Source organism: Microtus pennsylvanicus, chromosome 13, assembly GCF_037038515.1.
Source record: "Microtus pennsylvanicus isolate mMicPen1 chromosome 13, mMicPen1.hap1, whole genome shotgun sequence".
Classification (NCBI taxonomy): Eukaryota; Metazoa; Chordata; class Mammalia; order Rodentia; family Cricetidae; genus Microtus; species Microtus pennsylvanicus.
In genome coordinates, this window is record NC_134591.1 from 73,456,026 (window position 1) to 73,474,266 (window position 18,241).

The 18,241-nt window shown below is 52.1% G+C and overlaps 1 protein-coding gene across 5 annotated transcripts in view; it reads right to left on the reverse strand.

Moving 5' to 3' along the window:
- Positions 1 to 18,241, reverse strand: part of Kazn (kazrin, periplakin interacting protein) — a 908,996-nt gene that overhangs the window by 111,947 nt on the left and 778,808 nt on the right. For 2 of the 5 annotated variants that reach the window (XM_075946809.1, XM_075946812.1), the window contains exon 1: positions 14,029 to 14,432. The exons of 2 other annotated variants lie outside the window; for them this stretch is intronic. In XM_075946809.1, coding sequence (XP_075802924.1) covers positions 14,029 to 14,236 — 208 coding nt within the window. In that variant the 5' untranslated portion in view covers positions 14,237 to 14,432. Of the gene's footprint in view, positions 1 to 7,044; positions 7,161 to 14,028; positions 14,433 to 18,241 lie in introns of those variants that run through there. One more of the 5 variants, XM_075946810.1, reaches the window with a different exon arrangement.

Sequence of the window (18,241 nt, forward strand, 5' to 3'; positions counted from 1 at the left end):
CTGCCCCAGACCTTGGCTGTCTGGCTCCCCCAACAGTTCAAAGGTCAGGCCGCTTCCAATTTGCAAGCTGCCTCTTGGGAGAGCGGAGGGGGAAAGCATTTGAAAAATGTAAATGAAAGCCCCCGGTGGCTTTCTCCCCCCGCCCCCACGCCCACCCAGCTCACAGCCAGCTGGACAGAATACAGAATACAAGGATTGGTACTGTGGGCCCAAGAGCAGCGAGCAAGGCAAGGGCTGTGCAGGATTTACCCGGCGGCGACTCTGCTCCTATCCTAGACCAGGGCCTCCTGACACTGAACATCTTTAAGCCAGGGCCTTTTGGAATGTTGCCGGTGAGCGCCAGGGACTGCAGACCCCAGCGGCTAGGGTGGCTCCAACCCACTCTAGAAGCCCAGGAGATGCACTCCCTGGGACAGTGATGCTGGCACGAGCCACGGGCAGAGAAGGGTCAGGACTGCCCTGGGTGCTGTCTGTGAGCCTGCTGGATGCCTCCATGGGAAAATGAAGCTGCCAGAACGCGGGCTCCAGCTTGACCGCAGGGTGATCATGGAGAAGCGGCTGACTTCAATAAGGGAAAGCTTGAAGTGATGGGGGACAAACACTGGATGTGGCGGGGTGAAGCTGAAGCTGGGGGGTTCTATGCCCAGCACTGAAACCTTGAAACCAGAAAACAGGCCTGGAGGCAAAACGTTTCCAGCAGGTCCTGCGCGCTTCAGTCCGGTGCGTCAGCTTTCCTGCCCCGCTCTCTTCAGCTAACTGGAGCTCTTCCCTTCCCTCCATTGCCAGTTTCAAACCATATATACTATGAACTGTGTGGGCCTTGGGCTGGGGACCTCTCTCCTGACACCCGCAAAATACTCCAGATCCCCAGGGGCAGCTTGAGTGGAAGGGAAGATGGATGTGTGTACCTGGGCTCATGGAACAGGCAGGGGTGGAGGTCATAAAACAAAGCAACATAACACACACAGACGCACACACACACAGAGCACAGCTAGGTGGTGTTTTTAAGTGGCCCAGACAAGACAGATGTTTGCATCATCAATAATTGAGGATGTTAAAAACAAAAAAAAAAAATAAGAAAGTAACCCCAGTTATTGTCCTGTCCCTCCCAGCATTGCAAGTCAATAAACTGCCATGTACCAAGTCAGTTGTGACAAAAAAAAAAAAAAAAAAAAAGCACAAGGTCAGCTTTGATCCTTCACTGTCCCTGACCTGGAGAGAGCCTCAACCCACATCCAGGAATCCAAGTGACTCTTGGGATAAGCAGATAACTCAATTGTAGCAGCGATCAGACAATTTTCGGAAAGAGATGGATTCGGTTATGTGACACCCCAGAGCCTGGGCAGTCCTTAGACCCTGAAGAGATCTCTGGATTTTCTAATCTAGCGTTTCCCCTGCACACACGCCTGTAGAGAACTAAAGCTTCGGAAACAGAGGGAGCTCCAACACCCCCAGCCCAAAGCAGCGGCCAGTGTGTATAGCTGTCCCACGAAGTACCAGGGTGGCAAAGACTCACCCAGGACCTCACTGGAGCAGCGGGCACTCTGGAGTGGGTGGCATTCCAGTCAACCTGACATGCAAAGAGCCAGGTCCAGGAGTTCTGTGTGAGCTGACTCAGGACAGCAGTGACCAGAGAAAGATGCGGGGAGAGAACCTGAGAGGTGTCACCCTGAGCTGGTCCTGCAGTCAGGGTGGAGGAGAAGGAGGAGTGGTAAACAGAGGCAAAGTGACCAGGAGGAGGAGGCGGAGGCGCCATAGCAGTAGAGGTAGATCAAGTAATCAAAACAAATAAACAACAACCAAACAAACCGGCAAGGCTGGGTGTGGCTGCCTTCACTGTGGGCCAGCCCACAAGAGGGTGGAAGAATCCAAGAGGCTGTGAGTTCAAGGTCAGCCTGGTCTCCACAGTACCAGGCCAGGCAGAGCAAAAAGAAAGTCTCAGCAACAAGATATGAAAACACACCAAGGGAGACACACTCCACTCCACACCCCACAGGATGTCTCTCCTCAGCACCATGGCTCCCTAACGTAGGTTCTGGATGTGAGCGCCATTAAAAAAAACAAAAACAACAAACAAACAAAAAACAACCAAATCACTCCAAAACTGTCAGCAGAAAAAAGGTTTCTGAACACACACACACACACACAAACCCCACGATCAAGGATGTCGTGAACCTGAGGTGGTTCCGGCAGCGCTTGCCTGTGTTGCATCCTGAGACACCACTGCAGGCTCGGTTCTGACCACACAACACGCCCACTGAGCCGTTCATGCCCTCGCCCATGCAATGCCAATGCAGGCGGGGTGAGACTCCTTAGGCTCGGGGCCAAGACTTCTGCGTTTTTCTTGGATATACAGAACTTTCTGCTCTTACAGAAACATTAACGGTTTAATTATGGAAAACAAAGACTTTTGACATTTTTCTCCAAGCATGCCTTTAGTGCACATCAAATCAGCAAATCCTTGGCCTGTGTTGCTAGACGCTTGCTTTTGAAAAATAATGCTATCTGAGATGCTGACTTCAGCTTCGTAAAACTCGTTCAATAAATCTTGGCTTAGGATTAGGACAGAGATCACAACAATCACAGAGATGGCCATATACATACTTCTGCCAATTTGTACCACGTGGCTATGTGAAGTAACACTCTCAGTATAATTGTTAAATTATGAAATAAAAATATCGATCAACTCTGAAGAACATGGAGGACATAGTATCACACACATATTCACCCAAGATGTAACTGCGTATAACTGTAGACAATGAAATACATTTTACTGGTACACACACACACACACACTCTCTCTCTCTCTCTCTCTCTATATATATATATATATATATAATATATATTATATATATATATAAATGATAAAAAGGTTCTTTAAGATGCCCAATTGAAAGATCCATTTTCAGATTTTGTTTTGTTTTGCTTTTATGCCTGTCTGGGTCTAGGAAGTGACATTTAAAGACAACTTGCTCCCAGGTTGAGTCAGATAGCTCAGGAGTCAGGTATGGTGGCCTGAGGCAACCACCACACACAGCAAAACAAACATCGGAAATTTTTATGAACGATTTGGAACAGACCATAGAAACATTCGGGAGTCCTGACTGCACCTGAAGTGTGGACCGCCAGTTACAAGTGGCCGCTCCCAAAAGTACAAATTAGCTAAATTCAGTTCTCCAGTCCAGGCTTCACAAAATCCTGTCAGACACCCGCCTCGCGGTTGAGTGCCTCACTTCCCCTATGGTGAGCTGACTAGAACGTGCGCCTGGAGAGAGAAGGGACGTTGCAGGTTAAGAACTGAAATCACCTCAGACGTCTCTGGTATCTTCAGGAGCCATTTATTTGGATCTGACCTCACGGGCTTGTGACTGTGAGGTAGGGTGTTTGGAATGTATCGACTTGGCCGACCCCAACTGCCACCAACCTCAAAGTGAAGTACGCCAGCAGGTAGCATCTCTGAGCCCTTGCTCTGCTGCCACCTACCTACTTGATGTCCCCATGGATAGATTCGGTACTTGCTTTGATTCATGACTTTCCTTTGTTCTGTGGCTATAAAAGTTCATGTACGCTCTCTGGATATGGAATCTCACTGAGGGCCACCCGGGCCTTGGTCACCCACATTTGGCTCAGAATAACCTCTCCCATTCTTGTGGGAGCAAAATCAGGATTTTGTTATCAACATTATAAAAAGAGGGTTCCCGTCTAGAGCATTCCCACGGGGCAGACGTTTGTGCTCATACCTGAAGACCACGGCAGGAAAGGCATACTGTGGTGACAGCCCCACGTCTGCTCCAGTACCCACAGTGAGTGTCTGCCTTCCTCAGGGAGTCTCCAGGATGCAAGCTTGCCTCTGTGGTCAGTTGCCAGAGTAGCAGAGGGCCTCAGAGGAACCCCTGGAAAGATATGGATGGAGGTGCCACCCTACCTGCCTGCAGGAGCTTTAAAGGACAGCTGCAGGGATCTGCCCCACAAAAGGCTGCCCTGGATCAGTGATGACTCCCAGCCCAGGCCAGACACTAGAAGCCCACAGGCAGCAAGGAGTACTGGTGGTGTGTGGGCGTTTATATAGCCACAAACCCCAGGAATCCGGCCTCTTAGGCTTTATCAGAAAGGAGACATAGAGGTCAAACCTGGCAGCCAGGGTGAGGAAGCAAACACAAAACAAATCACAGCCCCAGGTTGCTGCCCTTAAAGGGCACAACAGAGCCCTGCCTGGTACCCTGGGCACTGGCGAAGTCCCCGCCTCCTGGTGAAACCCAGGTCCTCTGTCAAGCATCTGTCACCTTTCTGCTCTAGGCAGCCCAGGACAAGGAGGAGACCCAAAGCTGAGCAGTCACAAATAATACACCATGGCCAAGAAGTGACAAGGGCCCAAGTCATTCCCCCCTTTAAAGAGGCTATAACTGCAAATAGCCAAGCAAGTGGCGCACAACCTGCAAGCCTGGCACTTGGGAGGTGGCAGTGGAAAGATCGGGAGTTCAAGGCCAGCCTAGGCTACAAAAGCAAGCCCCTGTTTCAACTAATATTTTCTGAGGTTTGGCTCAATGACAAACTGACAACTGAGTTTAATCCCACGGTCCCCGAAGGCAGAAGGAAAGAGCAGGATGCCCAAGGCCAGTCTGCATCTGTGGAATCCACCTCACCCTAGAATTTACTTGAGTCCACTCGTCTTGGGGTTCAGCATACAGAGGGTCACAGACAGGGTCTGTCTGCCTATTGCCACCCAAGTTTCTGACCCCAAGGGTACAGAAAGAGTTCCCAAGGGCATGAAGGACACAGCCTTTCTGGTGGTTCTCCTCCCTGGGGCAGAGAGAACTGAGAAGGAACTGAGGAAATGCGGGCACAGCTGAACAAGTCTGCTTCCACAGAACCTCAGCACCAACAACAAAGGCGTCCAAAGAGACGTGGGGCAGGGCGGGTGGAGGCTGGGCTCCAGGAGGCTGGAAAAACAGGCTCCACCGGTGACTTTGGGGACCAGAACTTTAAGAATGGATGAATCACAGACAAGAGCTGGCTTCCTCAGTCTCCTTAGCACCCAGCCAGGCATTGGCTCCTGAGAGTCAGGGAGGGCAGGTTGAACAAAAGGCGCAAGAATGCCGGGGGGGGGGGGGGGGGGGGTTGCCTGGGGCCCCAAGTGGGGCATCTGAGCACCCTGCTGTCTGTCTTACCACAGCGGGGGCTTGTGAGCTCACAAGAACTGACACCTGTAGAGTCTAAGAACACAAGCCAGGGTGCAGATAAAAATGGGGGGGGGGATCACAAAAGTCACGAGTTGAACTAGGCCGTGTGTCTACTACTGACAGCCGTGGGAGAGAAAAGGACTGTGTTGATTAGGATATTAGGACACGGGGAAGTCAGAATGCAGAGCAAGGCCTCCAAAACCAAAAGGCAAAACTTTTCAAAGTCTGGTCTGTGGAATCAAGGCCCTGGGGTTTGATCCCCAGCATGCATCAGCAAACAAACAAACAAACAACAACAAAACAGTACAGTCCTGTGCCTGTAATCCCAGGAACTGGGAGGTGAAAACTGGGTCAGAAGTTCAAGGCCAGACTGAAACAAGAGCCCCTGTTTCAAAAAGGACATCAAAAGTACTCAGGGCTCTTAAACACAGATTCCTAGCTTAGTGGTGTAGTAGTGCAAACCAATGTAATTCAAGCACTCTTGAATCTCTGGGAGTTCAAGGCCAGCCTAGTGTAGGTAGAGAGAGTTCCAGGGCAGCCAAGTTCCAGGGCAGCCAAGGCTACTTAGTGAGACTTTGTAAAGGAGGAAGGGGAGGAGGAAGAGGAGAAAGAATTACTCAAGACCATCCTCTGCCACAAGGTGAGTTCTAGGCCAGCATGGAAGAGCCATAGTTAAAAAACAAATACAACAAACCCTATATAGCAGCCAGCACCCCAGACTGTGATCTATCCGAGCAACTTCAGACTCCTGGGAGGAGGTCAATGAAGGGGGAAGAGGGGTGTCTCCCAAGGGCCTCGTATGTCTTTTATTAGGACCCATCTGACCCTGAAAACCGCCACCCACGGCTTCCTGAAGTAGGCACCCTTCCTAGGCTTCAGTGTCAGCAACATGTGGACGGAACAGATTTATTCAGCCCTGCTCAGGTTTTCTACTCTAGAGTCTGCATTCTGGGTTCCCAAACAGCAAGTGTGAGTGGGGATGGGACGCTCTCCTAGAGGTGGACCAGCTCTGGGCCTCAGATACACACACCCTACAGCCCCAGCACTTGAGCTGAAGGCAGGAGGTCCAACAACTCAAGGTCATCCTCAGCTATGCGCCAAGTTCAAGACCAGCCTGGGCTACGTGAGATCCTGTCTCCAAAGAAAGCAAACATAAAATTAAAAACATAAAGATAGAAAGGAAAGCCCATGGTTTCCAGCCCCTCAGCCTCTGCTCCGGGTCAAACAACAGGGTATGACAGACTTGCGGAAGGCAACCTGGAACAGATGTTCGGTGCCCGATAACTTCTTTAGGCCTCAGTGCTTTCATCCAGGAGATGGGGAGAATGCCAGCTGACTCTTGGCCATGGGAATCAACAGACCATAGCCTCTGCATCAGGGCACCCCTCGAATCCCAGTTGGCCCTCAGCAAATGAGTTTGTCATTAACAGGCCCTGCCCTAAGGAAAGGGCACCTTATTCCCTGCCTGAGCACACAGGGTTTTAAAATGAGGAGCCTGGTGTCAAGGCTGTGCAGGTAGGTGTGGGAACAAAGCTCCCAGGGGACCCCGAGGTTGTTTTCACCTCTTTGTCAGCCTCCAGGGAGAGACCTTCTGAAGCTCCCACACAATGAAAAGGCACGAAACACACTCAATGCCTGCGATAAAGTTACAGCCCAAACTAGCTGTGCCACCCACCTTCCTAATCCAGGCACCTGCAGATCAGCCACCAGGTGCCAGGTGATGGGCGTTCCCTGGTATAGTCCCCCAAATGTACCCTGGGGACAGATACCACACTGCCCTGCCTGCCCCTCCACCACCATAGCCAGGGTTCAGGGTCTCCAGGCCTGGGCTTGAGGCATCATCAGCTGGGCGGGTCTCACCTACCTGCAGCTCCCACCTGGCTGGGAATTTCTTCCAGATCAGGGGCTTCTGCAGCATCTGCAGGGCAGTGGATATTGGGTAAGAGCTGAGAGGAATCACCGTGAGCGGAGTCCTCCATCTGGCTTCTTTTGAAAGCATCCAAGCAGCAGACAAGAGAAAGCCTGAAGTCGCCGCCATCACGCAGGCTGGCACAGGGGCTGCAGAGGAGGTGGCCCTTGGGAATCGGCGGTGATCCCGACGTCCCCCCTCCCTGGAAGGTGCTCATCTGACACACGCAGCATCCAACGCCTTTACCGAGCGTAAATCCATTAAAATAACTACACACACGCACATGCACGCACTCGTGCGCGCCTCCTCACCCTGGCTTGCCTCTCCGGAGCGTTTAAGCCCTTGGTGACTCAGCCAGCACAGGGCTCCCAGGTGATTGCTTTGGCCGGCTTTAATGATGTGTTTGGCCGGGCTTATCTGCTGGGGCAAAAAAACCTGTCTGCTAGAAAATCCACCTGATCTTCCATTTTTGACAACGTGCCCTATTACGATGACAGAGGTGCACCGCACCTCAGGGTAGTGGGTGCTGTTTGCCTTGATTTAAAGAAGCACAAGCCCTTCTTCCGCCAGTGCTGAGCCACAAGTGGACCCGGTAACTTAAACTGAAATATTACAGAGACCAGCAAGGGGGTTCGACAACCACGCGGAGAATCCACGATGACTCACGAGGCCAAAGCAGCAGCCAGTTCTTCTGAGCCACCTGCTTGACCAAATCCCAACATACACAGGCCTCGTGAAGCACACTGGTAACTGGTAACTGGTTACCGGGAACTGGTAAGAGGCAGGGGGCTCGGAGCTTAAGGTTAAACTTGGCTACATGGTGAGTACAGACACGCTGGGGCTGCATAAGACTAAAACACACCTACAACAAGAAAACCTGTAACAACGATGACATAGGTGGCATTTCACACACAGCTCCGCACGCTTTAGTACTTTAGACCTTGGGAATTCCCCGTTCCCTGATGGTGGCTGTAGCAACAGGCCCTACGGGTAGCAAGGGCACTAACTAGACTCCTGGCGCGCTCCGACTCTCACGTGGGTAAAAGAACTCTTCTCCACTTTACAGAAGGGACTGAGGCTTGGGATGTTCAGTAACCTACTGGCTGGCACACAGCTCGGAAGGAGCAGAACCCAGGACTTCTAACCTCGGTGCATTTATTTCTAAAACTGGTGTTGTCATCCAGGCGGCCACCAGCCCTGGCGGAGGATAAGACTCAGTCCAAAGCACTGAACCACCACAGGGGACATAGTGGTCACTGGGAAATCAACCTTCAAGGCAGTTTACAGCCCTGATCACAGGGACAGTCCGGGCCCCGGTGAACTCCATCCCACCCTGCCCCATGGGGATGGTAAATGAAGCCAGTTGGTCTTAGTGGCACGGCTGCTGGGGGCATCAGGAGGGAAACTCTCTCACCTTCTTCCTAGTGGAAGGCCTTTGCGGAGCAGGTAGTGGAAAGATCTCTCACTGAAATTGCTAACGCCACTCAGAGATGAGTGAACGCTGGTGCTGCTCAAACCAGGAGTGGGGAGAAGACAAACCTTTTAGTTTTTGTAAGATAGAAATTTAAAAGAAACCGGGCAGTGGTGGCGCCTTTAATGGCAGCCCTGGGGGTGGGGGCAGAGGCAAGCGAATCTCTGAGTGTGAGGCTAGCCTGGTCCTGGATGGCCAGGGCAACACAGAGAAACCCTGTCTTAAAAACAAACAAAAAAGTTAAAAGGAAAAAAAAAAGACCTTAAGATTAATAAAGGGTCTACCTATTCAGGCACAGTACAATGAGCCCAGCGGTGGTGGCGCACGCCTTTAATCCCAGCGCTTGGAAGGCTGAGGCAGGCGGATCTCTGTGGGTTTGAGGCCAGCCTGGTCTACAAGAACAAGTTCCAGGACAACTAGAACTGTCAGACACAGAAACCCTGTCTCGAAAAACCAAAGAACAGCACAAGGTCTTTCTGTTCCTCCAAGATTTCGGTCTACAAACTGGGGTTCACTCCCAGGCTGTGCACCCCACTGCCTGTGTGACCTTGGGCCAGTCTGTCGACTTTTCCAAGCACCGGTCTCCTTGGCAACCATCCCTACCCCTGGCTGCTGGGAGGACAGATTAAGACAATCTCTCAGTTTAGTTTTATACCGAGGTGGGCTCAAGCGAGCTGGTGCCCCAGGGTATGCTAACTGGTGTGACAACGCTGGGACAGGGCAAGAAGTAGCAGGGAAACAAATGGCAATGGCGACAGAAGGATTTCAGAAAGGGTGGGTTAGGACTTGGGAAAAAGGCCAGTCGGCAGAGAGCTTGAGGAATGTGCATAATAGGCCTTGGGTTTGATCCCTTGAGGGACTTTTTTCTTTTCTTTTCTCTCTCTTTTTTTTTCTTTTTTTTCTTTTTTTGGTTTTTCGAGACAGGGTTTCTCTGTAGCTTTGGTGCCTGTCCTAGAACTAGCTCTTGTAGACCAGGCTGGCCTTTAACTCACAGAGATCCGCCTGCCTCTGCCTCCCGAGTGCTGGGATTAAAGGTGTGCACCTCCACCGCCCGGCCAGGCACTTTTTTCTTGTACGTTTTTAACTTACATCATGGGCGGTGGCGGCACACACTTTTAATTCCTGTACTCGGAAGGCAGACAGAGCCAGGTAGATGTCTGAGCTTGATTGAGGCCAGCCTGGTCTACACAGTTCCAGGACAGCCTGGGCTACACAGAGAAACCCTATCTCAACCAACCAACCAATCAACCAACCAACCAACCAACCAACCAACCAACCAACCAACCAAATCCAAAACAAACAAACCAACAAATAAACAAGCAACATTTTATCTTACAAAGAGGTTCGGAAGTGTAAACCAGACCTAGTGGCCCAGGCTACAAGTCCAGCACTCTGAATGCAGATCAGAAAGTCAAGCGGTGATGACAGAGTGAGCTGAAGCCAGCCTAGGAAAGAGGTTACCATGTCTCAAGACAAAGAAACAAAAACACAATCTAAAATCACAAGTTCAGAGGTAGACAGATTAATCACTGTTGTCCACAGAAACACGCTCTTTTCCAAACAGACTTAGAACGGCAGCCAGTAGCAATGTTCTTTAGCCTAAGGGACTCAGCACCCAAAGAGCCTCGCTACACATGCCTCTGTCTTTAACCACTCTCTTAACATGAGGTAGCTTGTCCCTCCAGCCAGATCCCCTCCCAGCTTCATTTTCTGCACGGCACTTTCGGCCCCTGGCCTTGTCTGTCTCGGACACGCGTGCCTATGGGCAATCCCCTCCCACGGAGTCTAAGAGCCTTGGAAGATGGACTGCAGTTGCTTTTGTTTGCTACGATAGTCCTGACAGCTCTAATAGCACCTGGCTCTTAGCAGGTGTTCCAAATAGATGACCGAATGAATGAGCAATGACCGAGAGGCCGAATCAATTCATGTTCCCAGTTAAGAACACCTAGTGGGCACCTGGCTCACGCTGCAGGGGCTCTGGAATCAAGACTTCCGAAAGGCAAACTGGTCTATCAGGTATCTCAAGGTCAGAGGGAATTGGGGAGAGGTGGGGTGTGGTGGGGACTACACAGGCAGTCAATGCTTGCGTCCTCTGCTCTGGTCATTGGTCCATTTACCCTAGAGGTCAGAGCTATCACTATTTCAGGGCCATCACCCTGTGGATCTCAGGGCAGGCCTCCTGAGCAATGTCAAGGTGTGCAGACCTACATCCTCAGGCAAAGTGTTCACTCCCAGAAGGACTCATCCAGCAAGGCCTCTATCTCTTCAGAGCCTCAAGCTGAGCATCGGGTCCAGTTTGGGACAAACGGCTGAGTCTAAGAAGACTCACACAGTCTGGCTGGAATGTTTATTTCCCCAACAACTTCAGCCTGTGGTGCTAAGGCAAAGAATTCCCATTTCCTTCCTAGAAGAAAACTCCCATAAACAGAAACCATTTCCGCACTGGCTGCCAACGGCCTCCAGATATCATTGAAACTGTCCTTGAAGACGCAGACATTGGGCAGCTCAGCAGTTAAGAGCACTTGCTGCTTTTGCAGGGGACCACAGTTCGGCTCCCAGCACCCATATCAGGTGGTTCACAACCACTGGGGACTCTAGTTCCAGGCGATCCGATCCCCCTCCTCCGGTCTCTGAGGGTACACATGCACACACATAAATAAAATAATTCAAGCTTAAATTTAAAAAAAGACCAGACATGAGACATTGAAGATGTAGTTAAGGTTAGTGTTTGCATAGTGTACGTGAGGTCCTAGGTTCGATTCCCAATACCGAATAAAACTGGGCATGGTGACTCAGGGCTCAGGCCGTGGAGTCAGGAGGATCAGAAATTGAAGGTCATCCTCAGCTACTTATCAAGTTTGACCGGGCCACAGAGGACCCTGCAAAGGAAAGAAAGGGGGAGAGGAAAGAAGGAAGGAAGAGAAGGAGGAAGGGAAACAGAGAGAAAGGGAGTGACTTGGAGAAGGAAGGGCCAGAACTTTCTGGACAGCCTGCTGGTGTGACCTTGTCTCCTGCAGGAATGCCCCCAGTGATTTGGGACCCGCCATCTCTAACACCCGCTCCCCTCTAGGGACACGTGATGAGAGAGGGCCGTGGCAAACAACCAGTTTCAGATATAAGAGGCAGGCGTCTCCCGGGTGCAGCATGCCATTAGGACATTGTTATGAACACAGGAACGGAGCCCATCCAGACACAGAGTCAACAGCTGCACCCTCCACCCAGCCATCTTCCACACGTTGACATAATAACAGTGTCCACGGCCGCAACACATTGGCCTCAGAGCCCTAAAGCATTTTTACAGATGGGACAAAAGTCATCATGACACACACAGGTCAAAAGGGCAGGGACAAGGAAGATAGCATCACAGCCTACAGGGAAACTGAGTCCCTGGGGCGGTGAGTGACAGGTGGGACTGCAAGTATGCCAGGTATGAGAAGGCCAGGACTAATATTTATTATGCACCTGCGGTGACACAGGCTAGGTGCTCCCTCGCTCCTCCCTCTCTTATTTTAAAAACATAATTTGTGTATGGACGGGGCAAGCAGACACATCATGCGTGGAGGTCCAGAAGACAGCTCCCTCCTTCCACCACTTGGATCAGGGGGATGGAACTCAAGGCTTGGCAGCAAGTGCCATTTCCCACTGAGCCATTTCGTCTGCCTTTTTTCTACTGGAGAGCAAAGCTAGATTCTCAAACACCCTGAGCAAGTGCTCTACCACTGAGTTGTGGTTTGTTGTTGTTGTTGTTGTTATTTGTTTGTTTGTGCTTTTTGTTTTGAGGCAGGATCGTCTTGCTGAGCTGCCCAGGGTGGCCTTGACCTCACTGTGAGGCACAGACAGGTCCTGAACTCAACACCCTTGCGTCTCAGTCTCCTGAGAACCTGGAATGGCGACAGGTATGAGGCACTATGCCTAGTTGACACAGAGCATCTTTTAAATGATGACACCCCCCTTAGCGGGTACCCATTTCCACGGTGGGTAAACCAAGTCTCAAAGAGATGACACAACTTGCTTAACCTGCATGCTGCTGTACATCAGCTGGCTCTTTCCCAGAGGAAGGAATCACTTGGCAGGTACTCTGTGGGTTCCCCAGCTCAGGAGCAACCTGCCTGGGAGCAGGATCAACGTGCTAGGTTTTACCATGCCACGGGCAGAACCTGAGGTGCCAAAGCCAGTCGATAGCCAGTACCGGTAGCCCTAGCATGACAGAAGGACCTGGAGTTCAAAGTCAGCATGGTCCTAAGACCCTGCCTTAGACAAAATAAAAGCTGAGATGCCAGCACCAAGGTTTACGACAGTGAGAGCTCTAAGTGGCTCCGCCTCTGGGTTGTTCTGTCAGTCTCTGCAGGGAGAGATAAAGACAGCGTCACTTCCAGGTGGGGCTTCAGGACACTGCACAAAAATTCCTACAGCACAGTAAGGTGCTCAACAATTAATAAAAAAAATCCTGTGCACTTCCGTTGTTCCTGGAAAAGTGTTCAGAAGTTCAGACTGAAGGATGGCAGGCTCTTCTCGGAAAAGCCGGCAGACTTCCACCTAAATTGTTTCCCCCTTGGAGACAGGCGGATCCAGGGTTCCTGCCCCCACCCCATGACTTAACTTGGGGGCGGGTGGAGGAAGACAGCTGAGCCGGGAATGGGCGCACCCACTGGGCGCATTTTAACACAGAACCACTGTACTCTACTTGGGGCGGATCGGCCAAGCACTCGCAATTAGACCTCGGCGCTTGTGCTTCCCACTGCTGCAATTTCTCCTGGAGTTAAAGTGTATGTGAAAGTCAGCAATCTCTCTGCTCCACTCCAGCAAATATGAGCGGCTAGAGCGAAGGAGAACTCTTTTTCCGGACTTACGGCAGCCAGATGGGTTATAGAATATAGGACAGGGGGTCGCCCCAACTTTGCAGCGAGCTAGGCCCTTACCCACACTTACTCCAGGTCCTTCCCCGAAGTCGATCTGCAGGCGCCACTGTATTGCAGGACCCTGACAAACGTGGATTTGACCTCTCTCCATGTAGTTAGTGCTTTGGCAAGCTCGAGTCGCGGAACCAGATAGCCCTAAAACCCTAGCTCCGACGCTTAAGAACTCACAAGGGACCGTCCCAAGTTTGCACAGGGCTAGCCCCTTTCCCACGCTCTGGGTCCATCCCGGAGCTGAGTCTGCAGGCGCCAAGGGATTCCAGGACTCTGACAGGCATGGCCCTGACCTCTCTCCCTGCAGTCCTCTTAAGGTTCTAGAAGGGGGGAGGGGTGTTGCCGGAGAGCCTCGAGACCCCAGCTCCCAAGCTTAAAAACTCTTCTCGTCCAGTGTGCTAACCGGCCGCACCCACCCGGCTCTCGGGGACACAACTTTGCCACCAACGGCTGGCTCGGAGCTCCCCGGCCCCGAGCGCCCCCGCGCGCCCGGTCCCGGCGGCTCCCGGGCTCTAGGGCCTGCAACCGCGCCGCCCTGCCCGCCCCTCAAGCACCTACCCAGCTGGCTGCCATAGCCATCGGCTGCATCGGTGACCGCCCCAGCTCGCTGCTGCTCTCGAGGCGCCGCAGCATCCGTGCATAGCTCGCAGGCTCCAGGTTCCGGAGCGCGCAGGAGCCCGGTGTCCCGGCCGCAGGACGGAGTCGGCTGGCCGTGTGCCGCGAGCTGGCGGACGCGCTCCCACGAGCCCGAGTCGGCCGCCCGCATCCCGTGTGCCCGGGACGCGAGGCCCCACGGCGGCACACGGGGCTCTGACGCCGGACACCCGGCTCACAGCCCGCGGAGCCACCGCCGCATCGGGCCACCCACCCGCGCCGGGCCAGCGATCTCAGCTCCGCCGGACGCCCGGCAGTTAGCCGCCGCCGCACCGGAGGAATCCGGCACGATCCTCTCACGTGGGAACAACTCCAGATCCTGCGACTCCTCCTCCCGCTCCTTCCGGGCTAGCGAGGTACCCTCTGGCCACTCCCCGAACACGCCCCCTCTCGTTCCACGTTCTCTACTGGACCACGCCCCCGCCCCACTCCTTGGCGCCTACTGGCCCCTCGTGCGTCTGGCCCCGGGCCACCGCCCCCCACCTCCCAACCTTCCCGGCCCCCAGCCCTTTCTAGAGAAACCTAGGAACTGAAAGGTAGATGGCCTTGTCCCAGGGATCTAGAGTCACAGTGCTCAAGCCTGAGTGTGCCAGAAGAATGGCTGCAGGCCCGTGCCTGGCACTACAGTGTGCTGGCCAGTGAAGTGATGTCTTAGGGGACAGAGGTTTACTAGGCCAGTCAAACTCAGGACTCGGTGGTACTTTGGAGGGTGCGCGAGCTGCACCCTGGATTGGCCTGGAGTGGGTGTTCCAGGGGCTGGCCTTGAGCCTGTAAAGGGCTCTGCAGCTGGGAGACCCCTTTGATCTGAGATTACAATGCTCTTTAGAGGGACTAATTATTTCCCCACGGCCCTGGGAGCAGGGCTGGCTTTCCCCCAGCTGTAGACTCCAGGGAGCCAAGCTGCACAGCTAGGTGAGGAGCCTCCAAGCTCACCACCAATACCATCCCTTAGGTGCCCACTGTTATGTCCCGTGACTCTCTGTCCCAGCCTGTGAGCTGAGAGTCTCTTGGCCACTCACAGATGCTCTCTAACAAGCTATGGTAACAAAATGACTTGCCTCCAAGTCTGAAACCTTTTACAGTCCCTCTCTGGACCACGGGAGAGAAGCCCCGCCTCTCCTCAACCACAGTGGCTTGGCTACTAACCACCATGGCCTCCCCAGTGTCCATTCCCTTCCTCCTGGGAAACCGGCCCAGCTGGAGAGTCTACAACGGTGCCAAGACCCTCCTCCTCATCCCTAACTCCAAGCCCTGATCACCATGGAGGGCACAGGACATGCCAAAGCTGCTGCTGGTGTCCCCAACAGTGCAAGAAAATGGCCCATGCCTTAAATACCCAGCCCTTCAAGCGGAAAGACATGAACCCAGCACCAAGTACAGTGCAGTCCCCAAGTCCGATACGTTTATTAGAATGAGAAGCAGAATAGGAAAGCTTTTTCTGAACCCTCAAAGGTAGAAAATCTGCAAACACCTTTTCAGGCACTGGATGGTAGAAAAATCTCATCCTGGAGACACTTCCAGTGTGTGTGTGTGTGTGTGTGTGTGTGTGTGTGTGTGTGTGTCTGTGTGTGTGTGTGTGTGTGTGTGTGTCTGTGTGTGTGTGTGTGTGTGTGCGTGCGTGCAGGGTAGGGGGTATAAGAGGAAGAGAAGAAAAGACACAAATGGCTGAGGAAGGTTTCACCAGGGAATTCAGGCTGTCTTCTGACTTAACCTCCCCTTCTGTTCCTGGTTGGTTTTTATCGTAAATCAGATACAACCTAGAGTTGCCTGAGAAAAGGGAACCTCGTTAAAGAATTGGCTGGGTCATATTGGCTCGTGGGCATCTCTGTAGGCTGCTGTCAGAAGGCCCAGCCCACTACGAGTGGTCCCATCCCTAGGCAGGTAGTCCTTGGCTGTCTAAGAAAACTAGCTGAGCCACCAGCTAACAGTGTCCTTCCGTGGTTCTCATGCTGAATACTTGCCCTGACTTCCTTCAAGGGTGGACTGTGGCCTGAAAATATGAGCTGAAGTCAATTCTTCCCTCCCTTAAATTGCTTTGGGTCACGGCGTTTATTACGGCAACAGGAAGCAATCTAGAACCCCTTGTCTATTAAATGTTTTGCAAAAGCTGGACATAGTGGTTCGGCAAGCTAAGGCAGGAATTCCAGGCCAACCTGGGCAACATAGTGAGATTCAGGCTAGCCTAAGCTTCAGTATCAAGCCCTCTCTAAGACAAGAGCAACAACAAGATAAAACCATTAGAATTTCACTTCCACAAAGAAACATACTTTCCCCGAAATCACTAAAGTACAATGAGCTCCTAGTCCACTTTCTGTTTTCCCACTTTCTTTGGCTTCTTCCTTTTTAACACAAGGTCTCATTATGTTGCCCTGACTAGCCTAGAACTCACTAGTAACTGAGGGTGGACTTGAACTTGCATTGACTCCCCTGCCTGAGTGTTGGGATTACAGATCTGAGCCCCCACACCTATTTCCCTACTCTTATTAGAGACATGCCCTTAGCTCCAGCATCAGGAAAAGGACCACAGGCATTTGGGTAGATAACACTGGCCACTTGGACTTGTTATCAGGGTAACTAGGGTGTGGCACGGTGGTCATTCCCTGTGGAAGACTAGACTTCATGCCTAGGAGTGTTTCTGGATATTCTTCTTAGTTTGGGATGTTGACAGTTCTTTAAAACTTAAAACTTAAGAACAAGGGGCTAGAGAGATGGCTCAGTGATAAGGAGCACCAGCTGATCCTACAGAGGACCCAGGTCTGAGTCCCGGCACCCACATAGCTGCCCACAACCATCAGTAACTCTAGTTCCAGGGGATCTGATTCCTCTTCTGACCCCAGGGAGCACCAGGTACCCATGCATTATACAGACATGCAAGCAAAACACTCATCGATGTAAAAAAAATCATAAGAACAAAGCCGACAACGTTAAGAATAAGAAAGGAAAAGAGGGCCGGGCGATGGTGGCGCACACCTTTAATCCCAGCACTCGGGAGGCAGAGGCAGAAGGATCTCTGTGAGTTCGAGACCAGCCTGGTCTACAGAGCGAGTTCCAGGACAGGCCCAAAAGCTACAGAGAAACCCTGTCTCGAAAAAAACCAAAAAAAAAAAAAAAAAAGAAAGGAAAAGAGGAAGAGCAGTGAAGCAAATGTGTCTAGAAGTTTCCGTGTCGTCTGTCCCTGGGCCACCAGTGCTCTTTCCAGGACAGCCTCGAAGAAGCTGCACAAACTTCCCAGAGACATTTCAACCACCCAGGCTACTCGCAAGGTCACAGCCCTGGGGAATTTCCACTGCTTTCCTTACTCAGCAAAGTTAGGTCCTGGCTCAGCGTGTGTGTGTGTGTGTGTGTGTGTGTGTGTGTGTGTGTGTGTGTCCCACACTGCAGAGCAGAAGTTGGGTTCAGTTCACTTCCCCTAGTTTTCTGGGGTTCCCAGAAACTAGGCTTCTCCCTGTCTGCTACTCTGGGTTTTCCTTGCAGGCAGTACTATCCTGCTAGTCAAAGCTGAGCTATGTAGTCTACCAGAACAGTATTTTCTAGGCGCTTCCTTCAGGAACGCTTCTGGAAAACACTGGGCCCACATACCCATGCATGAAGTCTATGGTCTCTACAATAGAAAGTGACCACGGTCCCTGCCCTAGAAGGCCACCCAGGGCCCAGGGGACCTTTCTGTTCAGATCTGGCAGATACTGGACAGATAGCAAGATCTAGGGGTCAGATACTAACCCCATATCCTGCCTGGGACAGCCTGGACAGGTCCCACGCAAAGAAACACATCAGAGAGAGCCCCAGCGAACACGCCAGAGCAGGGCTGACTGTTGGGGGTTCCAACTGGGAAACACAGGGTCCTGTGCTCCAAAGGGCCTTGTGCTGGGATTCAGGGCTTTGATGATGTTTCCTTGAAATTCTTAAACGTTTTGATGTGGGTATACAGTTCCTGTGTGTACTTGTGTGTGCATTCATGTGTATGGAGGCCGAGGACAGCCTTGGCTGCTATTCTTCAGGTTGTGAAACAGGATCTCTTCCTGGCCTAGAGCTCACCAAGTGAGCTATGCAGGCTGGTGGGTCACTGAGTCCCTTCCACAGTACTGGGATTACAAGTGTGCTTTGTGCCTAGGCTTTT